Source organism: Papaver somniferum, chromosome 7 (genome assembly GCF_003573695.1).
Source record: "Papaver somniferum cultivar HN1 chromosome 7, ASM357369v1, whole genome shotgun sequence".
In the NCBI taxonomy this organism is placed as follows: domain Eukaryota; kingdom Viridiplantae; phylum Streptophyta; class Magnoliopsida; order Ranunculales; family Papaveraceae; genus Papaver; species Papaver somniferum.
The window spans coordinates 14,737,381-14,758,279 of NC_039364.1; the positions used below are offsets into that span (position 1 = coordinate 14,737,381).

The 20,899-nt window shown below is 37.1% G+C and overlaps 1 protein-coding gene and 1 non-coding gene across 2 annotated transcripts; both read left to right on the plus strand.

Moving 5' to 3' along the window:
* The first annotated feature begins 11,687 nt into the window (after window positions 1-11,687).
* On the plus strand, window positions 11,688-15,225 carry LOC113296000 (acyl-CoA C20 Delta5-desaturase-like). The gene is made up of 5 exons (XM_026544325.1): window positions 11,688-11,824; window positions 13,236-13,779; window positions 13,901-14,041; window positions 14,394-14,534; window positions 14,650-15,225. Exons 2-5 carry the CDS (start codon window positions 13,483-13,485, stop codon window positions 14,959-14,961), a joined length of 891 nt encoding a protein of 296 aa, XP_026400110.1. The 5' UTR covers window positions 11,688-11,824; window positions 13,236-13,482; the 3' UTR covers window positions 14,962-15,225.
* A 3,613-nt stretch (window positions 15,226-18,838) lies between these two features.
* TRNAP-AGG lies at window positions 18,839-18,910 on the plus strand. Its single transcript has one exon. It is a non-coding gene; the product is annotated as a tRNA-Pro (tRNA).
* The last annotated feature ends 1,989 nt before the right edge of the window (window positions 18,911-20,899 follow it).

A 20,899-nucleotide genomic window follows, 5' to 3' on the forward strand; every position in this document is an offset into this window, starting at 1 on the left:
CAGAAGGACCTAGAAATGCATACTTCAAAGTATCAGGTAATGGTTTCAATTCCTGTTTGGCCTTAGGAGACTCATCCGAAGATATAACAGACTTCTCAGAAAGTGGGAGTTGTTCCACTGTAGTCTGCCATTTAGTGATGTCCATTTGAGGTACAGATTCGAGCAAAGATTGGACTTCACCAATGTATTCATCATCATACAACTCCAAGTTAACATCTTCCAAACATGCTTGCAAGGGATCTTTTGACATAATGCCAGTCAATGAATCTTGTATCAAACTCTCAATCATATTGACCTCATGTACATCCTCATCATCAAGATTCACATGCTGTTGACTAACATTAAACACATTCAGCTCTACAGTCATGTTTCCAAAAGACAGCTTCAACACTCCATTACGACAATTGATGATCGCATTAGACGTCGCCAAGAAAGGACGTCCTAAAATGACAGGAATGTGACTATCCGGGTTTTGTACAGGTTGAGTGTCTAAGACAATAAAGTCTACAGGAAAGTAGAACTTATCAACCTTAATCAAAACATCCTCAATTACACCTCGAGGGACTTTGACGGATCGGTCCGCCAATTGGAGAGTTATGGGTGTTGGCTTCAATTCTCCAAGACCTAACTGCGCATAAACAGAATATGGCAGGAGGTTCACACTTGCACCTAGATCTAATAAAGCTTTATTGACCATGTGGTTTCCTATAGTGCAAGAAATTGTTGGACAACCTGGGTCCCTAAACTTAGGTGGAGTTTTGTTCAGAATGATGGAACTCACCTGTTCAGCTAAGAAAGCACGTTTGTGCACATTAATCTTGCGCTTTTGAGTGCACAAGTCTTTGAGGAATTTGGCATATGCAGGGATTTGCTTAATTGCCTCAAGAAAAGGAATGTTGATGTTGACTCTTTTGAACAGTTCTAACATCTCATTGTAGTGGGTGCTTATCTGTTGGCGAACTAACCTCTGAGGATATGGAGCAACATGGGCATTAGGAGTTAGAGGGATATTCACAACAGTGGGATTGTCGGCTTCACTAATGTGCTCAGGCTCCTTTTCTAAGTTGGAGGTGTTCTTTGGTGGTGCAGGCAATGAAATGTTTGGCTCAGATTTATTTGATTGTGGTATGCCTACATTTTTCTCAACAATCTTACCACTTCGGAGAGTGGTGGTGGAATGGATTTGATCGGGTGAGGTTTCATTGCAAGATGATGTGCCTGCTTGAAATATCCTCTTTGGATTTTGTTGGGGCTGGCTAGGAAGTTTACCCTTTTCTCTTGTATTCAGTGCATCGCAAATTTGACCCATATGTAGTTCTAGAGCGGAGACTCGTTGATCAATTGCTTTCTCATTTTTCATCAGATGTTGGGTCAACTGATTGATACTCTCTTCGATGCTAGACAATTTCTTGTCAGCAGTGTATTGAGGGTACGACTGTTGTTGAGGATTTTTAGGGTATTGATAGCCTTGATTGTTTTGATAGCTTTGAGTGGGTTGAGATGGTCCTCCTTGAATGGGTCCTTTAGACCATGAAAAATTGGGGTGGTTCCTCCATCCTGGGTTGTAGGTCTGTGAATAAGGGTTATTCTCTTGTTTTTGAAACATAGCATGTGCCTGTTCCAGCCTAGATTCTTGGAATGCATGCATTTCCGGACAATCACTGACCTGATGGTCAGAACAGTTACATATATCACAGATAGCCATTTCGACATGTTCACAGAAAGCAGTGGTAGAAGGTTTTACGTTTTTCTGAAGTTCTAATGCTTCTATTCTTCTTGCTAGTGCTGCCATTTTTGCATTTCCCTCAAAATCAGACTCAATTCTATGGACCTTATCTACAAGTGTAGTCTTTCTAGGTTCACGAATGGACTCCCACTGTTGATTTTTTTCAGCAACTTCAATTAGGAAAGCCCAAGAGTCATCAACACTTTTATCTGTGAAGAGTCCATTGCACATAGACTCTACAATTGTTCGGGTGGAGACATCTAAACCTTCATACAAAATTTGCACAAGTCTCCATTTTTCAAAACCATGATGGGGAAACTTAAAGCAATAATTCATTGAATCTCTCAAGATATCTAGCTAAGGTTTCACCTTCTAATTGTACAAAGCTGTTCAAATTTTGACGAATTGTCGCAGTCTTGTGATTAGGGAAGAACTTTTTGAAAAACTCTTTTGTGAGGTTGTCCCATGTCCTAATTGACTGTGGATGTAAGGCATACAACCATGACTTGGCCTTTTCCTTCAAAGAGAAAGGAAATAGTCTCAATTTTAGGGTTTCGTCAGACATCTGAGTGAAACGTATAGTTCCAAAAATCTCCTCGAATTCTCTCACGTGATGGTAAGGGTTTTCGTTTTCAATTCCTCTAAACACGGGAAGCATTTGTATTGTGCTCGATTTTAGCTCATAATGACCAGTCTTCTGGTAAAACAATGCACGAGGGTTGGCTTGTCCTTGTGGGGTACATGTAATCCTTGGGACTACGGGGTTCTTCCATTATCTTAGGTTGGTCCGGTGTGTTTTCCTCAGAAGATGTGGGTATGTCAATTGGGTCTATTGGATTGATTCTAATTAGTCGATTTGATTGGTCTCTAAACGTCACAATCATATCCTAATAAGATCATTAATCAATGAAATAACAACTAACAAGCCCACGGTCAATGAAAAAAAACACGACCTAAAATTTGGTTTTGATGGGTTTTGGTTTCACAATGGGTTTTGGTTTATAAAATGTAGAGCCCAAATTTTTGGTTTGAAAGGGTTAGAAACTTGGGTTTAAAATGGGTTTAGAAAATTTTTGGATTAATTGGGACAAAGCCCAACCAACTAAAAGGCTATTGGTTCTTGGGTTCTTTGAAGAATTTTGGTGAGAAAAATCTTAACTCACGGCCCAACAGAATTTTGTTGCCTCTAAGCCCAACAGAATTGTTTTTGTAAGGTTAGGAGCCCAATGGATGGGATATAAACCTATAGTCCAAATTAAAGTGCAAGCCCACAAAAGAAAAGAAAAAATAACAAACAAATAATTACAAGCCCATTAAAGAAAGAGAAAAAGAAAAATAAAAATTATTACAAGCCCAAATAGAAAATAAAGAAAAAGAAAAACTAAAATTATTACAAGCCCAAATATAAATACTTAAATACAAGCCCAAATAAATTTAATGAGGCCCAGTTGGGTTAGCTCATGGGTTAGGCTTACTTGATTTTTGGAGGGAAGCCCAAATTTGGGCTTTTTATCCCTTTTTGTTGCACTAGCCCAGTTGGGCTTGGATCTTCCTTAGCAACCTTAATCAACAGCTCAGCAGAATTGCACCAGCAGCTTCACAGCAGCAACAAGCAGGAGGGAGCAGCAACAACAGCAACAACAGATTCACAGCAGCAGCAACAGCAGCTTCACAGCAGCAGCAACAGCAGATTCACAGCAGCAGCAACAGTAGCAGCAAACAAGGAAGTTGCAGGTCAGGAACAAGCAAGATTAACAAGAAAGAAAACAGAAAACAAGCAAACCGCTACCGAGTCCCCGGCAGCGGCGCCAAAAACTTGGTAGCTCAAGGAATGAGACCTAAAAACTACAACCTATATTTTACCTACAAGTATACAGGGTCTTGATGAAGATAAAATGTAAATAGAGGTTTGTCCACAGGGACTTGGAGGATTTGCTAAAGTTTTCTAAATTTCTAAAGTTATCTGAATTCAAAAGAAGGTACTCAGGTTTTTGATTCCACTACTTGACCCTAGGCTAAGGAAATTATGATGCAATGTATGTCTTGTTCTTTCATGAAAGACTACAATGAGGATTCTACTAACTATCCTAACCAAATTACCCCTAGCATCAGTTGTATTTAATCAGCACAACTAATCACAGGCATTTAGCTCCTCTAGCTAGTTTAAGTTAAGGCAATCTCACTAGTGGATTGAATTCTTGGAAAAAGACCTAGCTCCACTCCTAGTATCAGCTGTCTTCTAACAGCAAAGGTGATCACAAGCAGGTAGCCCAAATGGCTAAGCATTCATCCTAAGGAAATTCAGCTCAATAAAAGAACATACAAATACATTAACATTCCTAGCATATGATCAAGAGCTTCCTCTAAACCCTAGCAAGTGAATTAGAACATGGACATGCTTGTAATCATGACACTAACAGGTATAAACATGCTCCACATTACACAGCATACAATTCACATTCAACCTTTATGCATAAGAGAGATTCAACATGGATGAATTGAAAATGAATTTCGAAATTAATATTGAACTGCAAATATTGCTCACTGGCTAGCCCAGAGATGCCTCTATTACACATCCACACATCTATTTATACAAACAATAATTTTTAACTTAAAATCCCCAAAACAGTGAACTAGGGTTCTGACAAAAAGTGAGATTAAATCACCTAATACATTGAAAACTACTCGAAAACTTTCACCCATGCCCCTAATTAGACGTACACTAACTTTCCCCAAAAATCCCCAATTTATGAAATTAGGGTTTTACAAAAAATCCTTACCTAATCTCTGAAAACGATTGATAGCTCTCACCCATGCTTCCTTGTCGTCTGCTGATGCTACCCATGCCTTCGATTTATCCTCTAACCTCACCTATTTCATCAACTCCTAACCTAGGGTTCCTGTGAGATGAAACGATTAGGAGGTGATGTAATAAGTGGCTATAAAAGTAGGTCTTGGTTGTTAGAAGTGATGATGGCTCGAGTGGTGGTGGTTGAGTGATTTGGGGGAGAAGATGGTTGAGTGATTTGGGGGGAGAAGATGGTTGCAGAGAAGAAGAAAGGGATGGAAGAGAAACTCGATGGATTTAGGAGAAGGGTGCGTTTGGTGCGGGTAATAGGGTTAGGTTGCTTAGGTGTTAAACGGTATCATCAAATTTGATGTTTTGTGAAAGGAATCCGTGGGATGATAACTTCTGAAACGGATCTAACGGCGAGATGGAGACAGATTATGAGCGACCGTTGGATGCAAAAATACAACGAAATTAACGGCTCAAGATGGAGTTAGGTGCTGTAGTGTTGGTCAGCTGCATCGAAATCTGATGCATGATGACACAGCGACCGTTGGATGATGGAATGGATCCAATCTTACGGTTAAGAAGGAAAACGAGTTTGGGTATTGAATTTTGGGTTTAGGATATGGATTTGGGTTTAGGAATTGGATTTGGGCTTAGGTAATCTTGAGCCCACTTCTTCTTTAAGAACAATTTCTTCGTTTTTTAAGCCCATTTTTATCCTTGAGTCTTCCATAACACATTTTTCACTTCTTTTCCGCTAGAGTTTCCACCGGCTTTCTCCCGTGTCTTTGCTCTTTTGGCTCCGCAACTCATCTAGTCTTTATTTGGTACCTAAAAATACAAAATTAAACAATATTAAGTAATTATCCTTGAGGAGAGTAAAATACAAAATTCATTACAAATGGGGGAATTATGGTATGCAAAATGGAATAAGTGCCAATAAAACGATGATAAATAATGCAATATTTGGCGCCTATCATTAGCGCACTAAATCTTCCTCTGAAATCCTTCTTTTTACTTCTCTGCAAATCGCGTCCCAACTTGCCACTAGACTTCGCATATTTTAATTTTCTATTTGCCTTAAAGAGAACAGTGTTGCTATTTCTGGTTTGCATGGTTCGCTTTTTGCACATTTGTTCGTTAGTTTGGGTTGCGTCCCGGTTTCCTTTTATATTATTTGGGTATTGTTTCCTCTCCTGCCGGCCATAATTGATTGCTTCGTTAAATACTCTCTTTCTCTGAATTCCCTCCGGCTATTCTCTATTGATCTTTTTAAGTCTTCTCGTTCCTTTTGTTCCCCTTGCCCCTTGTTATCTCGCCGGTAGTCGTGACATCCTTCAGCTATCCTTTCCGGAGCATATTCTCATCTTTGTGCACTACTCTCCTCTTGCTTCCTTTTTAAATGATTGTTATTAATTATAAGCTTCTCATTTTGTATTTGGTAGAGTTCCTCCTTCAATCGCTCCATTTCTTCTTCTTCGTAAGCCTTTTTCCCTTTACCTAGAGAATCATGCAATTCAACGCTTTCATCATCCTCTTGTTTTAACGCCCTTTTACTCTTAGAAGTGTATATATTTTCTCCTCCTCGTGGGGTTCGTTTTTTTTTTTACTGTAGGGGTTTCTTTCTCACTTCTCGATGCCTCGCTTCCTTCAGCCGTTTTTCCTTTCTTTGCCTTTCCACTTTGGTTTACCTCAGCTTGACCTCTCTTTTCTGGAGTCATCTCGCGTTCCTTCTCACCATCACTCGTCATTTTTTCCTCCTCGTCTAAGTCCCTCTTTGTTGCGTCCAGCTCTTCACATGTCCCGATTGTGAATAACATCAGTTGCTACGCTCTTCTTTCTTCGCACGCCTTTTTCCTTTGCTCGATTTTCTTTCTTTATTTCTCCTCATAGTTATGGACATCTTTCTTGATGCAATTTTGCGCCTCCAGGAGATCTCCTCTTATCTCACCAATCGCACTTGGCATGGGAAATCGTATTGCCTGATGATATGTAGATGCAATCTCTTTTATCACGTGTATCCATGGTCTCCCAATGAGGGAAGTGTATGGTGAGTCTATGTCTATCACGCAGATTGTGACTTTCGTTTCTAGCTCGCCAGCTAAAAATTTTACAACTAGTTCTCCTTTCGCCTTAGATGCAACTCCATTAAACCCATATATGTTGTACGTTGATGGAACGAGATCCGAGTCCTTGCACCCTATGGTTCTAAAGGTATGATAAAAGAGTATATCGATCGAGCTCCCCGTATCTACCAAGATTCTGTCAATTGCCCATATTTTCTTCTTTTCGGCTTGATCTTCTTCCCACTTTGAGTATTTCCCAAAATTCAGGGTTACAACCAAGGGGTTTGTGTGATAATTTTCTCCTTCGGGTGCATCCTTTGCTAAGAATGTTATTTATCTTTTCTGCAATTCCTCTAATGGTTCTCTTGTTGTAACGATGAATATTTCGTTCCCTTCGAAGTCCCTCTTATGTACTCTTTTAAGTATGTAGTCGTGGAAATTTTGGATGCTCTTCGCTGCATGTATTATCGTATTACAATTTGGCTTTTGTGCTCCACGATCTATTTTAGTTTGGTATATCTTCTGATTGTCACGAAGTGGTGGTGGCACATAGCCTTCCAGAAAATGTGCGAGTTTTCCCTTCTCTATCAGACGAAGTATAATTCGTCGAATGTTTCGACAGTCCTTTGTGTGGTTCCCATGAAAACGGTGATATCTGCAGAACTCATGACTCCTAGTACCTGGGGGTGGCTCTCTTCCCAAATTAGCTGGTGGCGGGATCTCCTCTGTTAATACTATTGCCTCTCATACCTTTTCCACAGCCGTGTTAAGCCTAGGGAGCTTCAAATCCTCGAAATCTGGTGCATTTGGTCTCCGTTCTCCAAATCTAGGTCCTTGATTATTCCTTTGTTGATACCCTGTATTGTAACTTCGTGGCTCGTAATTCCTTCTCCTTGACTCCTCGTACCTTTGTTGATCGATCCATTCTTAATCTCCACTTGATACATCTATAAGCTTCGCTGGGACTGGGACTGGAGTTGAAGGCTCTCCCTTTTCATGTTTCGAATTATTCTCCATGATATGAACTGTCCTTGGTAGTAGCCTTGAATTTCCTTCTTTCGCTGGAATCGGTGCCACTTCGTTAACTTGCCTATGCTTTTCTTCCAAGGCTATGTACTCCTCTTGGTACTCTCTCAATTCATTCATCGTCAATGAGTTTCGAATAATGAATATTTGAGTGTACATCAGGTCAGTTGGGATTAAAGCGTTCACGAAAGCTAAAATGAAATTTTTCTCGTCAACTCTCCCTGAAAGCTCGCTGCATACCGTCCTCCACCTCGTTACCGATCCTCGCAGGCTTTCAGTGGGTCACCTTATCAAATTGAATAGAGTCTCAATTCATGGCCTCAACATGTTGTTATCTATATAAGTGGTCAGAAATATCCTCTATAAGTCTTTGAACAACGAAATCGATCTTTCTGGTAGCCCATCAAACCAGGCCAACGCTTCCCCGTCCAAGCTCGTGGCGAAGTATCGACAAAGTACCGCATAATTTCTCCCTCATTGCATCAAAGAAAGGGTGTATTGTTTCAAGTGTTGCACATCACTTTCAGATCCACTGGATATGCTTGGTAGCGTTGGTAGCACGCATTTCTCTGGGATGTCCTCATACATTATCTCATAGGTAAATGGAGATTTATCGGCCTCTTCTATTGCCTCCGCCAGCTGCACTCTTCTGCCTCTTCGCGAATTGTTTATCAATGTTCTCATATCTCGCAACTTATCCAAGACTTCGTGGTTCAGGTTCCCTCCGTTTCTCTCCCAACGGTCTTCTCTCATCACATTGAGCCTTCCTTCACCGTGTCTCCTTTCTTCCTCATCCTTCCGGTTGAATTCGCGTTGTCTTTCCTCTTCTCTTCTCCTCTCATTTTCCTCGTGCCTCTGTTATTCTTCATATCTTCGCCTTTGATCTTCCCAGCTTGATATCTCCAATGCTCTTCTTAGTCTTCTCTCTTCATTGTTTTCTCTTCGTCGCTTCCTTCTTCTCTCTCCTTCGTCGTCCTCGCGGGTGTATCTCCTTCGTCGTAACTCTTCTTCTCCTGATGATATCATCTTCACCTCTGAATCCGTGGCGTTAAAAACCGTTTCTTCGTTCAGTTGGCGATTCCGCAACATTAACCTGGCGTTTTTCTTCGTCAATTGGGCATGCTGCTCCGCTAGATCCATGTCTCGTTCCCTTTCAAGACGGAGCGTTTCCCTCAGATAATCCAACATCATGTCTTCTTCACAGATATTCTCCTCCAATTCATCACGAGTCATTTCTTCTTCTACGATGGTGTTCCTGTCAGAAGTATGTACAGAACCCTCCTAAAATCTATTACTCCTACAACTTTAAATAAGATGTCTCGCTACCATGTGTGCCGCCCGATATGGTGTTCTAGTCATCAGCTTATCCTAATTTCAATATTGGTCTTTCTCTAAAACCTAATCTTAAAAGGGATGCCTCGCTAAAATCTCTTACTCCTACAACTTTAACTAAGATGTCTCGCTAAGATCTATTAATCCTAAAACTTTAGCTTCTCTCCACTCCTTAGATGAGGATGAATCCCCAATCTAAGTTCTCTGTTTCTAGCGCCAAAATGTAACTACTGAAAAACCAGTAGCACACCCAAAGTGATAGTAACCAAGATCTAAGTCATACTAAGTAATATAAACCCATAAATTTTTATTGATGAATCATTCAAAGTAACAAAGATACAAGTTCTTGAATACAAGAAAACCTTAATCTTTCTCTAAGATAAGCTCTCCCAATCTCCGAAAATCCGATCCCTCACATATTGCCCAAGGATCTCTATTTATAGGCCAACCAACCCTAATGGTGTATAGCTCACTTTACTTCGCTAAGTTCTCGCAGAGGTGCCTTATACTTCTCCCAGACCATTTTCCATAAAGTTTTTCCCCTTCTTTCGCTATCCTCACATGGTTTTGTCGGGACACCTGTCTCTTTCTTGCTCCATAATTTATCTATCTCGTGGATTGTATTTTCAGCCAAGTAATCTTAATTCGTCCCTTGCGATTTCGTCCTTGATATCTTGTTGGATACTTCAACTTGGTGCGAGTCTCTTGCTTCCGCATGCACTCTCTTTATACTTCGCAACGGAGATCGACGACGAGATAATTCTGACATTTGAATTGACAAATCTCTGACTGGGATCTTTTAGTGAGATTTTCTATCCCTGTTTCTTCCCTTTATGTCCGACAGGTGGTGAACCTATTTCGTGTACCTACAACTCTCTAGTCTCAAAACTCAAAAAATTGGAAGTATGGGGTGTATTTATACCTTAGACTTTTCAAATAGAAACCCATATATATGGAACTCAACAAATAACTCTCTGGAGCACACCAAGCTTACGCGTTTGACCTTTTTTATCAGTAGAAACCAGTTGTACTGAAAGTTATTGCGGATATAAGATTTAATTTTTTGGTCTTAATTACTCAAAGATTTTTTTTTCTTTATACAGGTCGCGGTTAGCTCCTTCTATTCTTCGCATGCGCAAGAACCTGCTCATATCCAAGTCGAGTCAAAAGGTGGTTAAGTAAAAAAAATATACTCCGTTCTGAAAATAACACGATCGAGCAAGTAAATTGTAGTGTAAAATTAAAAGAACTCAAACATCTGCTAAAAAAAAACAATAAAGAAGCACTTAAAGATTTTCCAGCATGTAAGGATTGCTAGTTTTGCAAACCGATAGGAAAATCACGGGCGTACATCAATCATATTTCCAATGGAATCATTAGATATGCATGTATTATAACCGGAAACATAGAGACAATCAAACTCATTTATACCTAAACTAATAACCAAGATCCTTCCAAACTCTATGGTTAATAAATCAAAGAGTAGTTAAGAAGAAACCCGTATTTGCCGAAAAATAAGAGAAACGCATGACAAAAAAAATACATGCAAAACCAGTGAGGTATCATCGGAAATTCCATAAAAAAAATGAATATATATATATATATATATATATATATATATAGGTTTACAGTCTGTGCCGCTATATCTTTCAGAAATGGAACCTTAGAAATACAGAGGAGCTCTAAAAAATTCCTTTCAATTTATGATTACTATTGAAATTTCCATGGCCAATGACTATTCGGCCAAGGTGGAGAAAGGTGAAGGATGGAGAGTAATTAAGTTTGTGTCTAGCAGCTATACCTGCAATTATAGTGACGGTGCAGTTTTCCTACCTGATACTCCTAATTCCATCATCGATCAAAACAAACCTGGAGAAGCTAAGAAACTTCTCCAGCGTATCTGTGGCACTGTGAACATTGACGAAGAATTCAATGATTTAGTTGTTGCGGTTACCGAATCTAAAAAGTATAAAGGCCAATGGACCACCTTAATGCAGAGAAGATATAGACCGCATCTATGAATTGTATCATCAACATCATAAATACCAAAAAAAAACAGGATCTCTATCTTATACCCGTCTTTCCAAAGCTCGGGAGGTATCATCAACATCTTCCAAATAAAATCCAAGTAAAAGAAAAAAAAAATCAAGAAAATAAATACCAAAAAGATAGGATTTAACGATTATATACCTTGCATGAATCTTTGGAATAACTATTTCAATCCTCGTGAGCTTCCACTGTCGCACCCACCGATTACACTTTCGAGGTTTATGCAAAACAAAAAACCAATAGGTAAGAAAACAAAACCATTAATGGTTAAAAGAAACATAAAAGAAAAAGGAAAAAAAAACCTGTAACCCTAACAGGAAAACGAAAAAATAACATAAAAACTATGGAATATGATGTAGGTTCGAGCGCTTTATATACAGCGAGACCAAGGAAATAAATGCTAAAAAAAAGCGATAGTATTTTGGAAATAATATTAGTTAATATATCAAAATTTAAATATTTTTATATAATTTTGGATTTCGAGTATATTTTGTTGATAGCCAAATTCAATGCAAGAAATATTTTCGTTTATGGGAAGATTTTTTGATTTCCACATAAATATCGATATCTTACTCAAAAAATGCAACTTGCCTAAATTTCGTACTTAACGAAAATGTTTTCCTAATTTGTGGGGTTGAGAATCCGTATTCCATTCTTTCTTTTTTATTTGTTTGTTTATTATGTTTCGTATTCCTTTTCCTTTTGTGGGGTTGAGAATCCGTATTCCATTCTCTGCAAATCTTTTACTCATAATGGTGTTGTTTTTTATCTGTACAGGATTAACAAACCTTTTTGTAAACCCTCGAAAGAAGATTTCTTGATGCAAATCAGGTATTTTCTTTTAATCGTCAATATAAATTTTGTATTCCTTTTAATACCAATTGAATGTGTAATTGCAATTATTTTCTTTTGTCGTAATTTGGAAGATTTTATTACGATAACTGTAAATGGACAATGGACATTGGATTTTTTTGTAAATTCATCATACGATTGATTCAATTTTATGAGGATATCATGATGAACATTACATATATAATACCACTATGAAAGGGGTGACCGGGGGCAGCATTCCCACCGGCTCTGTTCTACCCAATTTGTTTTTCCAAAAAATTCTAAAGACGCGTCTCTTCCTATAAAGTGTTCTTCATGAGATACCACTGATGAATGCCTTTTGAAAGAAATATTTTTGGGTTTCTAATCATTTCTTTTGATCACTATATATTTTTGAGATTTTTCCTTTTGAAAGCATTTGTTGGAAATGAAGAGATATTTCCAGAAAACATGAAACCCTCTATAAATTGAGAAGGATTTTTCCCATTTCAACACAACAAAAAATTCTCTGATCTGATTTCTTTTATCGGTAAACATCATTAGAATTCATAAACTGCGTATTCTTGGTAGGATCAAGGGAGTACAATTTTTGAGTCCAACAACGTTGTTAGGGCTTCATTATATCCTGAACACACTATTTCATTGACCAATTATACTCACCAATTATTAGGAAGGGTCGAAATATTTGCTGAAAAAAATTGCACGGCCTTGAAACCAGTGATACAACATTCTTTCGTTCTCAAATTTTCATCCTCTGGTACCAATTTTCGAGTAGTTCATACTTGGGTGTAGGACATGTAGGTTATCTATCTCTATAGCAACTACAAAAACTTGAACAGCAATTGGTTGTGGCAACATGTCCACATGATTTATTCACCACAGTAGGTTCATGCATATTTACTCAAAAGGGTTTATGATAAGATGTAGATATCACCTTAGCACAATTGTGAAGCCATTGGGTGCAGTGATACGTACCAATGATCTGAGTTCCAAAATCAGCACCTAAATCCCTACTGGAAAAAAACAATAAGAAAAGCCTTCGAAACTAGGCAAAAGAAAAGCCTTCGAAACTCAGCACCTAAATACCAATAACTGGAGTTCCAAACACCCCAAATTCATGAGATTCCTGGATAATCATAACCTGAGTTCTCGTGAGCACCGAAACTAAATCCCTACCGAACAATCAACAAAGTAACCCCTAGAACTAACATTTGAGCTTTCATTCTGGTCCCCGTTGGAAAATCAGGGCCAAATTCATGAGGTACCCGGATAACATTAACGTAGACAACAATGAGATAAGGAACCCACAATACTTTCTTTTTTCCTCTTTTGTTACCTGTTTGCAATTTTACTCTTTCTATTTTGTAATTTTTGTCTTTCTGTTTTCTTGTAATATTGTTGTTGTTTTCAGAGGCTTGGAACTTCATGCAAACTTTGTTCTTTTAATAAATATCCAGTTTTCAAGACAACAAAAAGAGAAGGTTAGTTAACAACGAGAGAAGGTTAGTTAACAACGAGAGAAGGTTAGTTAAAATGCGTTCCAAAGCAATTGCATTTAGAGTTCGAATTCGAAAGCAAGTGCAACAGCATATATAAATAGGCGTAGTGGGAGTGAACTACAAAGTACGCGTAAAAGAGAGAAGAACGTAAATCAAAATATGTCTCTGCAGGTACAATCGCAGGGTACAAAATATGAGCTGACACCTTCAATAAGAAGATTGGATTATTTCTGGGATGCCGCCAACTTGGCGGTAATAATTCTGGAGCATATTTGTGTATTAGCTGCTCCATTCCATTTTACTTGGAATGCATTGTGGGTTTGTGTCATATTAAGTATCCTAACTGGACCTATAGGGGTTGGTCTTTGTTTCCACAGAAGCCTTTGTCACAAAAGTCTTAAGCTCACAAAATCACTTGAATATTTGTTTGCTTATTTCGGACTTCATGCTGGACAGGTTAGTTGCATGGATATATGCACATGTACATATATATCTCTTTGGCGCCACCCAATTGTTTTGTTGCCTGTATGATTGTTTGCTTAATGCGTTCTTGATGTTGTCGAACTTGGTCACTCAGGGAGACCCAATATTTTGGGTAAGCATTCATCGGTGTCACCATCAGTTTGTGGATTCCGTCAAAGACCCACATAGCCCAATCGAAGGATTTTGGTTCAGCTACATTAACTGGATTTTTCATCACTCCTATCTAAAGGAAAAGGTTTATATTTCTATCTACTCATAATTGTTTATTACAGTATTTATATATTGATCAAAGGTGTACATAATCTAAGCCCTTAATCTAAGACCAACTCGATAGCCATGCATAACTCATGACCGAAAGACTTTTCATGGAGGAGTATGCGTTTGGGGGAAGCAAGAATTTTTGAAAGTAAACAATGTTTGCGCTCACAATTAATATGTCTTATCTAACACCAAAGAAAAATAGCATTTAATTACTCAGTACCATACATCGTAAATTATGGTGTCTCTGTATCTATAAGCACAAATCAAGTCACCGGAATGAACATATATATGTCCCACGACTATAATATTCTCATCATGATTTGCAGTTAGGAAAACGAAACAATGTAATGGATTTACGAAAGCAAGCCTACTACAGGTTTCTTCGGAAAACAATATCGCTTCATCTAGTTGGACTGGGACTGTTGCTGTACTTTGCTGGAGGCTTGCCCCACCTTATTTATGGAATGGTAAGTAGAGTTACGTATCCTAGGGAAAAATCCGGTAATATGTAAGTTGTTCACCAAATTTTCATCGGCATATATATATTGGAGCAGATTGATAATTTTTTTCTAATATATTTAGGGTGTTAGAATGGCATACTCACACCATGGGACGTTCATCATCAATTCAGTATGCCATACATGGGGTAACAGACCATATAACACCAAAGATTTATCCACGAACAATTGGTTGATGAACCTATTAAATTTAAGTGGAGAAGGCTGGCACAATAACCATCACGCCTTTGAATTCTCGGCTCGGTTAGGGCTGGAATGGTGGCAGCTCGACTTTCCTTGGTATGTTATAAAGCTACTTGAGAGCCTTGGGTTAGCAACAGACGTCAAAGTCCCTACGGAACATCAGAAACTAGAAATGTCTTTTAAAAACCAATAAATGAATTTCATTAAAGTCCTACCGGTATTATGTGTATGTATCGATATCATTAATAAATTACTTGGTGTGGTGTGGTGTGCTGTGTTCCTGTTTTAAATAAGTTAAGGCGGAGGATTACCGCTCTTTAGACTAGTGCGATTTGGCTTTCTTTGGCTTATATTGTAAACTATATATGCAGCTATGCGTATGTTTTATGGTCATGGTATAATGGGTTTGCACTGAATGTCATTAATCCTCATCATGCAGCTATTCTGAATTTTACGGATAAGTATTGGTTTTTATTTTGCATGAATGTTGTGAATTTTATTTTGCATGAATTCTATTAAAGACTTATGGAATGATTAATAAAAGATTTCTCAAATGCTACTATGACACAAAACCATCATTAATAAAATTAGAGTATTTAGAGGGCAAAACATAAACAGCCAAAAAGAGAAATGTACATGTTTGTTACTCCTACTCCCTACGTCCTTATTCAGATTTAGGTGTTTCCACACCGATTAAAAAAAGAAGAGAGATCAAATATTTTTCATATCTATTCTCAACAAAATCTCTTCTTAAAATATTATAAAGTCTCCTAGTTTTAAATTCTTAGAAGCTAGTATGAATTTGTAATAAATTCTTAGAGAACTTAATTTGGGAAGTTATATTCTACTATTGAGTATGATCTCAAAGCAAGGACAAGTCAGAAAGTTGTTTGAATAAACTGAAAACCTTCTAATTATATGGGACTAGTAAAAAAATCTTGAACCTTCGTTATGAGACTAGTTAAAAAATCTTGAGCCTTCATTTAAAAAGGGATGGAGGGAGTAGTAAATTGTTTAATGACCAAACAAGCAAAAATTGTGGCCAGGGCCTGCACTCATGCGGCTCTCAGGAGGAGGGACCTCCTTCGGCTGGTATTTAGTATGGTAACTTGCTTATGGAAGAAAGCACACAGATTTCAGAGATCGAGAGACTTTTATTTCAATGCTACTTCAGAGGCAGGAGGATGGTTACGCGTCTCAACTGCTGCATTTAGTGATCATCACCCGTTGTGAAGAATATGACTCTCCAAAAATACATTCATATGGATAGAACTTGTTTACGAGATTTATTCGTCTGGGACTCTAGGTACATTGTATATTGAGCTTAACGCCAAAGGTACAGCCACCTTTCAAACAAAATATATCCAAGCTTTACACTGGAGATACAACGATTTTGGGGACCTACCAATTGTTGGAGAGCAAGCTATTATCCATACAACAGCATATCCGATTTTTCTTGTGATCATTGTTGAGATTTTTAGTTCCACATTGTCTGTGTCTGGGTTATTTAAAATCCTGTAGTTTATAATTCTCGTATTCTTGTTCTAACATCGTATCAGAGCAGGCTATTTGGGACGAGTTATTTGACCGTGCTTTTACTTCGTGTGTGTGCAGATTATTAGTCCCATATTGTCTGAGTTATTTATGATCCTGCACTTTATAATTCTTAGGACAATCAATCAACGTCTGGTAGACGTTCCTGACTCACTCACTAGAGATGTGAAAGTGCTGCATCTCCTTAGTTTTACTAAAGCGATGGGGAGGCTAGGCATATGGTACAATCAACGGCTGGTAGATCACTAGAGATGTGAAAGTGCTGCATCTCCTTAGTTTTACTAAAGCGATGGAGAGGCTACGCATATAGTAAGAAAACGAAGGCCAGAAACTACCGTTTGGTGATGTTATCTCTAGACGTTGCTCCAATCATCCCTTTATTTTATACTCAAACTAGGGCTCAACTCGTGCCGTAACGGCACGAGATGCATTTTTATCTAATTCGACATTGCTTGCGTTCGGTTTATTTTGTTTTTTTCATGAAAAATAGTTTTGATATTCAAAAAGGTTTCGGCCAGGAAAATGATTAGTTATTTTTTTGTTTTTCTTAATATCATGTTATTTCTATTTAGTATTCAGCCAGAGTAACAATGTCGTCCCAACATGAAAATTAAAAATAAAATAAAATAGATATTATCTCGTTTACTATTTCATCCAACCGTAATTTTAAATTTCAAAGAAAATATTTTCTCTAACAATAAATATGCCTAACCTGCCAACCCAATTCCATGACTTTTATGAACTCATGGATTCCAAAATTACTGATAACTAAGGCTCTATGGCGTGAAGCAAAGACCCATAATATTTTCCCTACTATAGACTATTCTTTTTGTGCAAATGTGAAAGTTTTATAAAATTGGAGAACTCTTGGATATTGGAAGACTGAGATATACATGTGTGAGATGAAAAATAAACTTCTAAAAGTAAATCAGAACATGTGCAAGATCATTCCTCAATCATATTGATAACATAAAATGATAGCACACAATTGAACAAATTCATGGATAATTTGTTTTGCATCAACTATGCTAAGTAGTGCATGAGTGGGGTTCTCACATCTAGTGTTACTCAAGTAATTTGGAACACTAAAGAACATATATAGTCATATTGATATTTGTTTCGATATAAATTCAACTAACCTTTTGAAGAAATATCATTTGTTTCGGAGAAAAATCCGACATAAACTTCTGTCACCTTCAATTTGTAAAAAATACATAAGGTTTAACCACCCTTGAGATTAAACAAATACCCCAACATTGGTCAAATAATGTCTACAAATCCGGGATCATTATAGGGTGCAGATGGGTAAAAAGAAGAGAATAACACCGGTGTTACAAATAGAATACCTTATATGTATCAACTTATGTTATCTAAATATGTACTCAAATTTTAAATATCATCAACTTGATACAAAAACATAGAAGAACCCAAGTTGAAACAATACTTGCATAAAACAACACTTATAAGAGAATTTCATAATATGAAAGTACCTTCAAAAATCGCCATTAGAGTTTTAATAGCATTCCAAATCAAGAATTACGATAGGACGAAATCACCAAATTAATATGTGGAAAGTTCATTGGATATGTAGTAGCTCAGAGAAGTATACAGTGGTAGTGATGGCGCTCCATCTAATTGTTGTTCGATTGATTATTTTATCTTTTTGAAAAGGTTTAGGTTTTTCTTGGAGAAACCGAGAGGGAGCATTTTATTGTATTCAAAATCATTCAGAAAGGCAAGCGCCAACTTGAGCACTACTTACGGGATCTCAATACAACCATAGATTTATCTGTTGAAATGCGGAATCGTGATACTAAATATGTAATTTAGAGTAGTTATTATATAACGTGACATCCCAGGGTTTTTTATTTAAATTTTCTTGTATTTTAGTCGAGTTTATTTTAGCATTAAGACGATCAACCGCATCTTATACTTTATAGTGTTACCCGTTTTGTAGCGGCACAAAATTACCATAGTATATTACTACTCACGAATACTCGTCAGAACCACAAAACCACCGCATCCCTCGAAGGATGTTGGGCGATTAATCGCAAATATCATGTATAAAGTTGAAAAAACTTAGATCGTTAATTAATTTATTCTCTAATGTTTTTTTGCTATATTCTCTTTTGTTTTGCAATTAATTTTATTTTAATACTAAAAACAATGATTCACATGATCGGTTACCAAAGATAGCAGGGGCACCATTTGATCCAATGTTCATAATAATTTTGTTATATATGGTTTGGTATCATTTAGTACATACCTTTATTAATCGTGTCTAAAACAACCAACTAGAGCTTTCACAATACAATGTTACTCATCATTTATTTATTTATTTTGCTTCAGGAAAAATAATAAAAATAAACAACCACCACCACTAAAACCATCCACCTCCAGAATTTCTTCCACTACCACCATTGTTACCACCTCCACCACTCACCAACACCATCCATAGCTTTCACCACCCATTACTACTACCACCACTATTATGTATTGAAATAATTTTTACCAACGAGCAATTGGTCTAGTGTTATGATTCTCGCTTAGGGTGCGAGAGGTCCCGAGTTCAATTCTCGGATTGCCCCATAAGTGTTTGTCTTTGTACAAACCATAATTTTCTTTGTTTTAGAAATAATTAATACTTTTTACGTTAATTTATTGATAGAAATATGTTATGATAGATTAATTAAGAAAATATTTATGATGAAATGAGAAATTAATAAATCATTCATTATGAGAAATTAATTGTAACACTTATAATGTTTAATTTGAATAAACCACGACCATGGATATATCTTCTCCCTAGACAAATCTTGGCCACTGTTTATCATGCCTAACTTGTCCAAACCTTGTTTTGTATTCTAGATTCTTGATCATAACAAAATTTGAACGTTAGTAGTAAAACACTTTTTAAAAATTGATACAAAAACCCCAAACAAATTTGGTTTCATCAAATTCTATGGTGAAACCAAATTTGGTTTCATCTTATTTTTGCCTATTTTTTATCATGAAATCAAAGATTTTAATGATGAAACGGTAAGTTTATGATGAAACAAAATTTTGGTGGTACTGTTTCTGGTTAGTGGTGGTGTTGGTTGGTGGTGGTGCTTTTTATGGTAATGGTAGTTCTAGTATTTGTTGGTAGATATGGTGTTGGTTGATAATAGTGATAGTTGATGGTGGATATGGTGGTGGTGGTTGGTGATGGTAGTGGTTGATGGTAATGGTTGGTGATGGTAGTGCTGGTATATATTTATGATGGATATGGTGGTGGTTGTTGGTGACGGTAGTGCTGGATATTGCTTCAAAACCCCCAAATATTCATATTATTTGGGGTTTTTGTGTTACTTTTGTTTTGATGGGATTTTTGTGGATGGATATATAGTGACACCTTTGGGGTTATACTGTAATTGCAGGAAATCCCACAACTAACACCCCATTAACAATTTCTAGATCTAAAGTTATTTAACATGAAAATGAAGATAAAAATGATGGAAATGCAAAATAGGACACAAGATTTACGTGGTTCGATCAATGTGATCTACATCCACGGGGTTAGGGTTCACTATGATTGTTGAAATTATATTTGGATTACATTGAGACTCCATTAATGAGTATTTGGAGATCTAAGTTGGTGAAGGAAGAAGAAGAAGATAATAATAATACAAATTTTATTTTCTCTCTCTACAAATGTGTCCTCCCTCTCTTGATCATACTTTCTCTCTCATACTTTTCTCTTTATATAGGTGCTTACATAGTGGATGACAGCTAATATGTAGTGGGGTACAGCTAATATTCCCCCTATTTCCGGATCCCTTGCTACGTTCTCGCACGCTAAGGAAATGAATGAATCTCGCACACTAACAAAATGAGTCGTGCGATATTTTTTCCTTACATTTTGCCTATTTTTTCTTCAATATTGCTTGAAGAGCGATCTTCAAGGAAAAATCTACCTTGTTGTAGTTGTTGGAGCGGGATGTGTGATGTTGGATTAGTCTTTGATCTTTGTTTATGAAGGAACTTCGCGAAAGAATAGTACGTACTTGCCTCTATTCTTTTGTGAAGTTCTGAAACTTTGAGAAGTATATACGAAGTATCATTTCTTGAAGTATGCGAAGTATGAAGTATCCTTGAAGAAGTATAAGAAGTATGAAGTATCCTTGAAGAAGAATAAGAAGTACTAATTCTCGAAATATAAGAAGTATCTGTCTTTGAATGCGAATAAGAAGTATTGCGAACTAATCATGCGAAATTACTATTCCTTGAAGAAGTATAAGAAGTATGCGAACAAATTAAATGAAATTATTGTTGTTGTTGATCACAAGTTCTTCATGGAACGATTCATTTGCTTTCGATTTTGCCTCTGCTTACTCGGCATTGGAGTAATTGAGATGATGTTGAACTTGAGTGTGGTTGTTTCTTTAACATGTCTTACTCCATTGTTGGTGAGGATTCTTGTTATTCATGAATGAGCGTCTTCTTTGGAAATGATTCTAATCCGAGAAGATAAAGAACAAAAAATGTTTTCTTGGTAATCCGTAGTTTCTTCTGTTCTTTATCTATGAGGGGTGGAA

Bases quoted from the DNA above. Each gene is read 5' to 3' on its own strand.
- LOC113296000 (XM_026544325.1), top strand. From the start codon at position 13,483: ATGTCTCTGCAGGTACAATCGCAGGGTACAAAATATGAGCTGACACCT. The intron at 14,042-14,393 runs GTTTATATTTCT...CATGATTTGCAG, and splicing joins ACTCCTATCTAAAGGAAAAG to TTAGGAAAACGAAACAATGT. The intron at 14,535-14,649 runs GTAAGTAGAGTT...TAATATATTTAG, and splicing joins CCCACCTTATTTATGGAATG to GGTGTTAGAATGGCATACTC.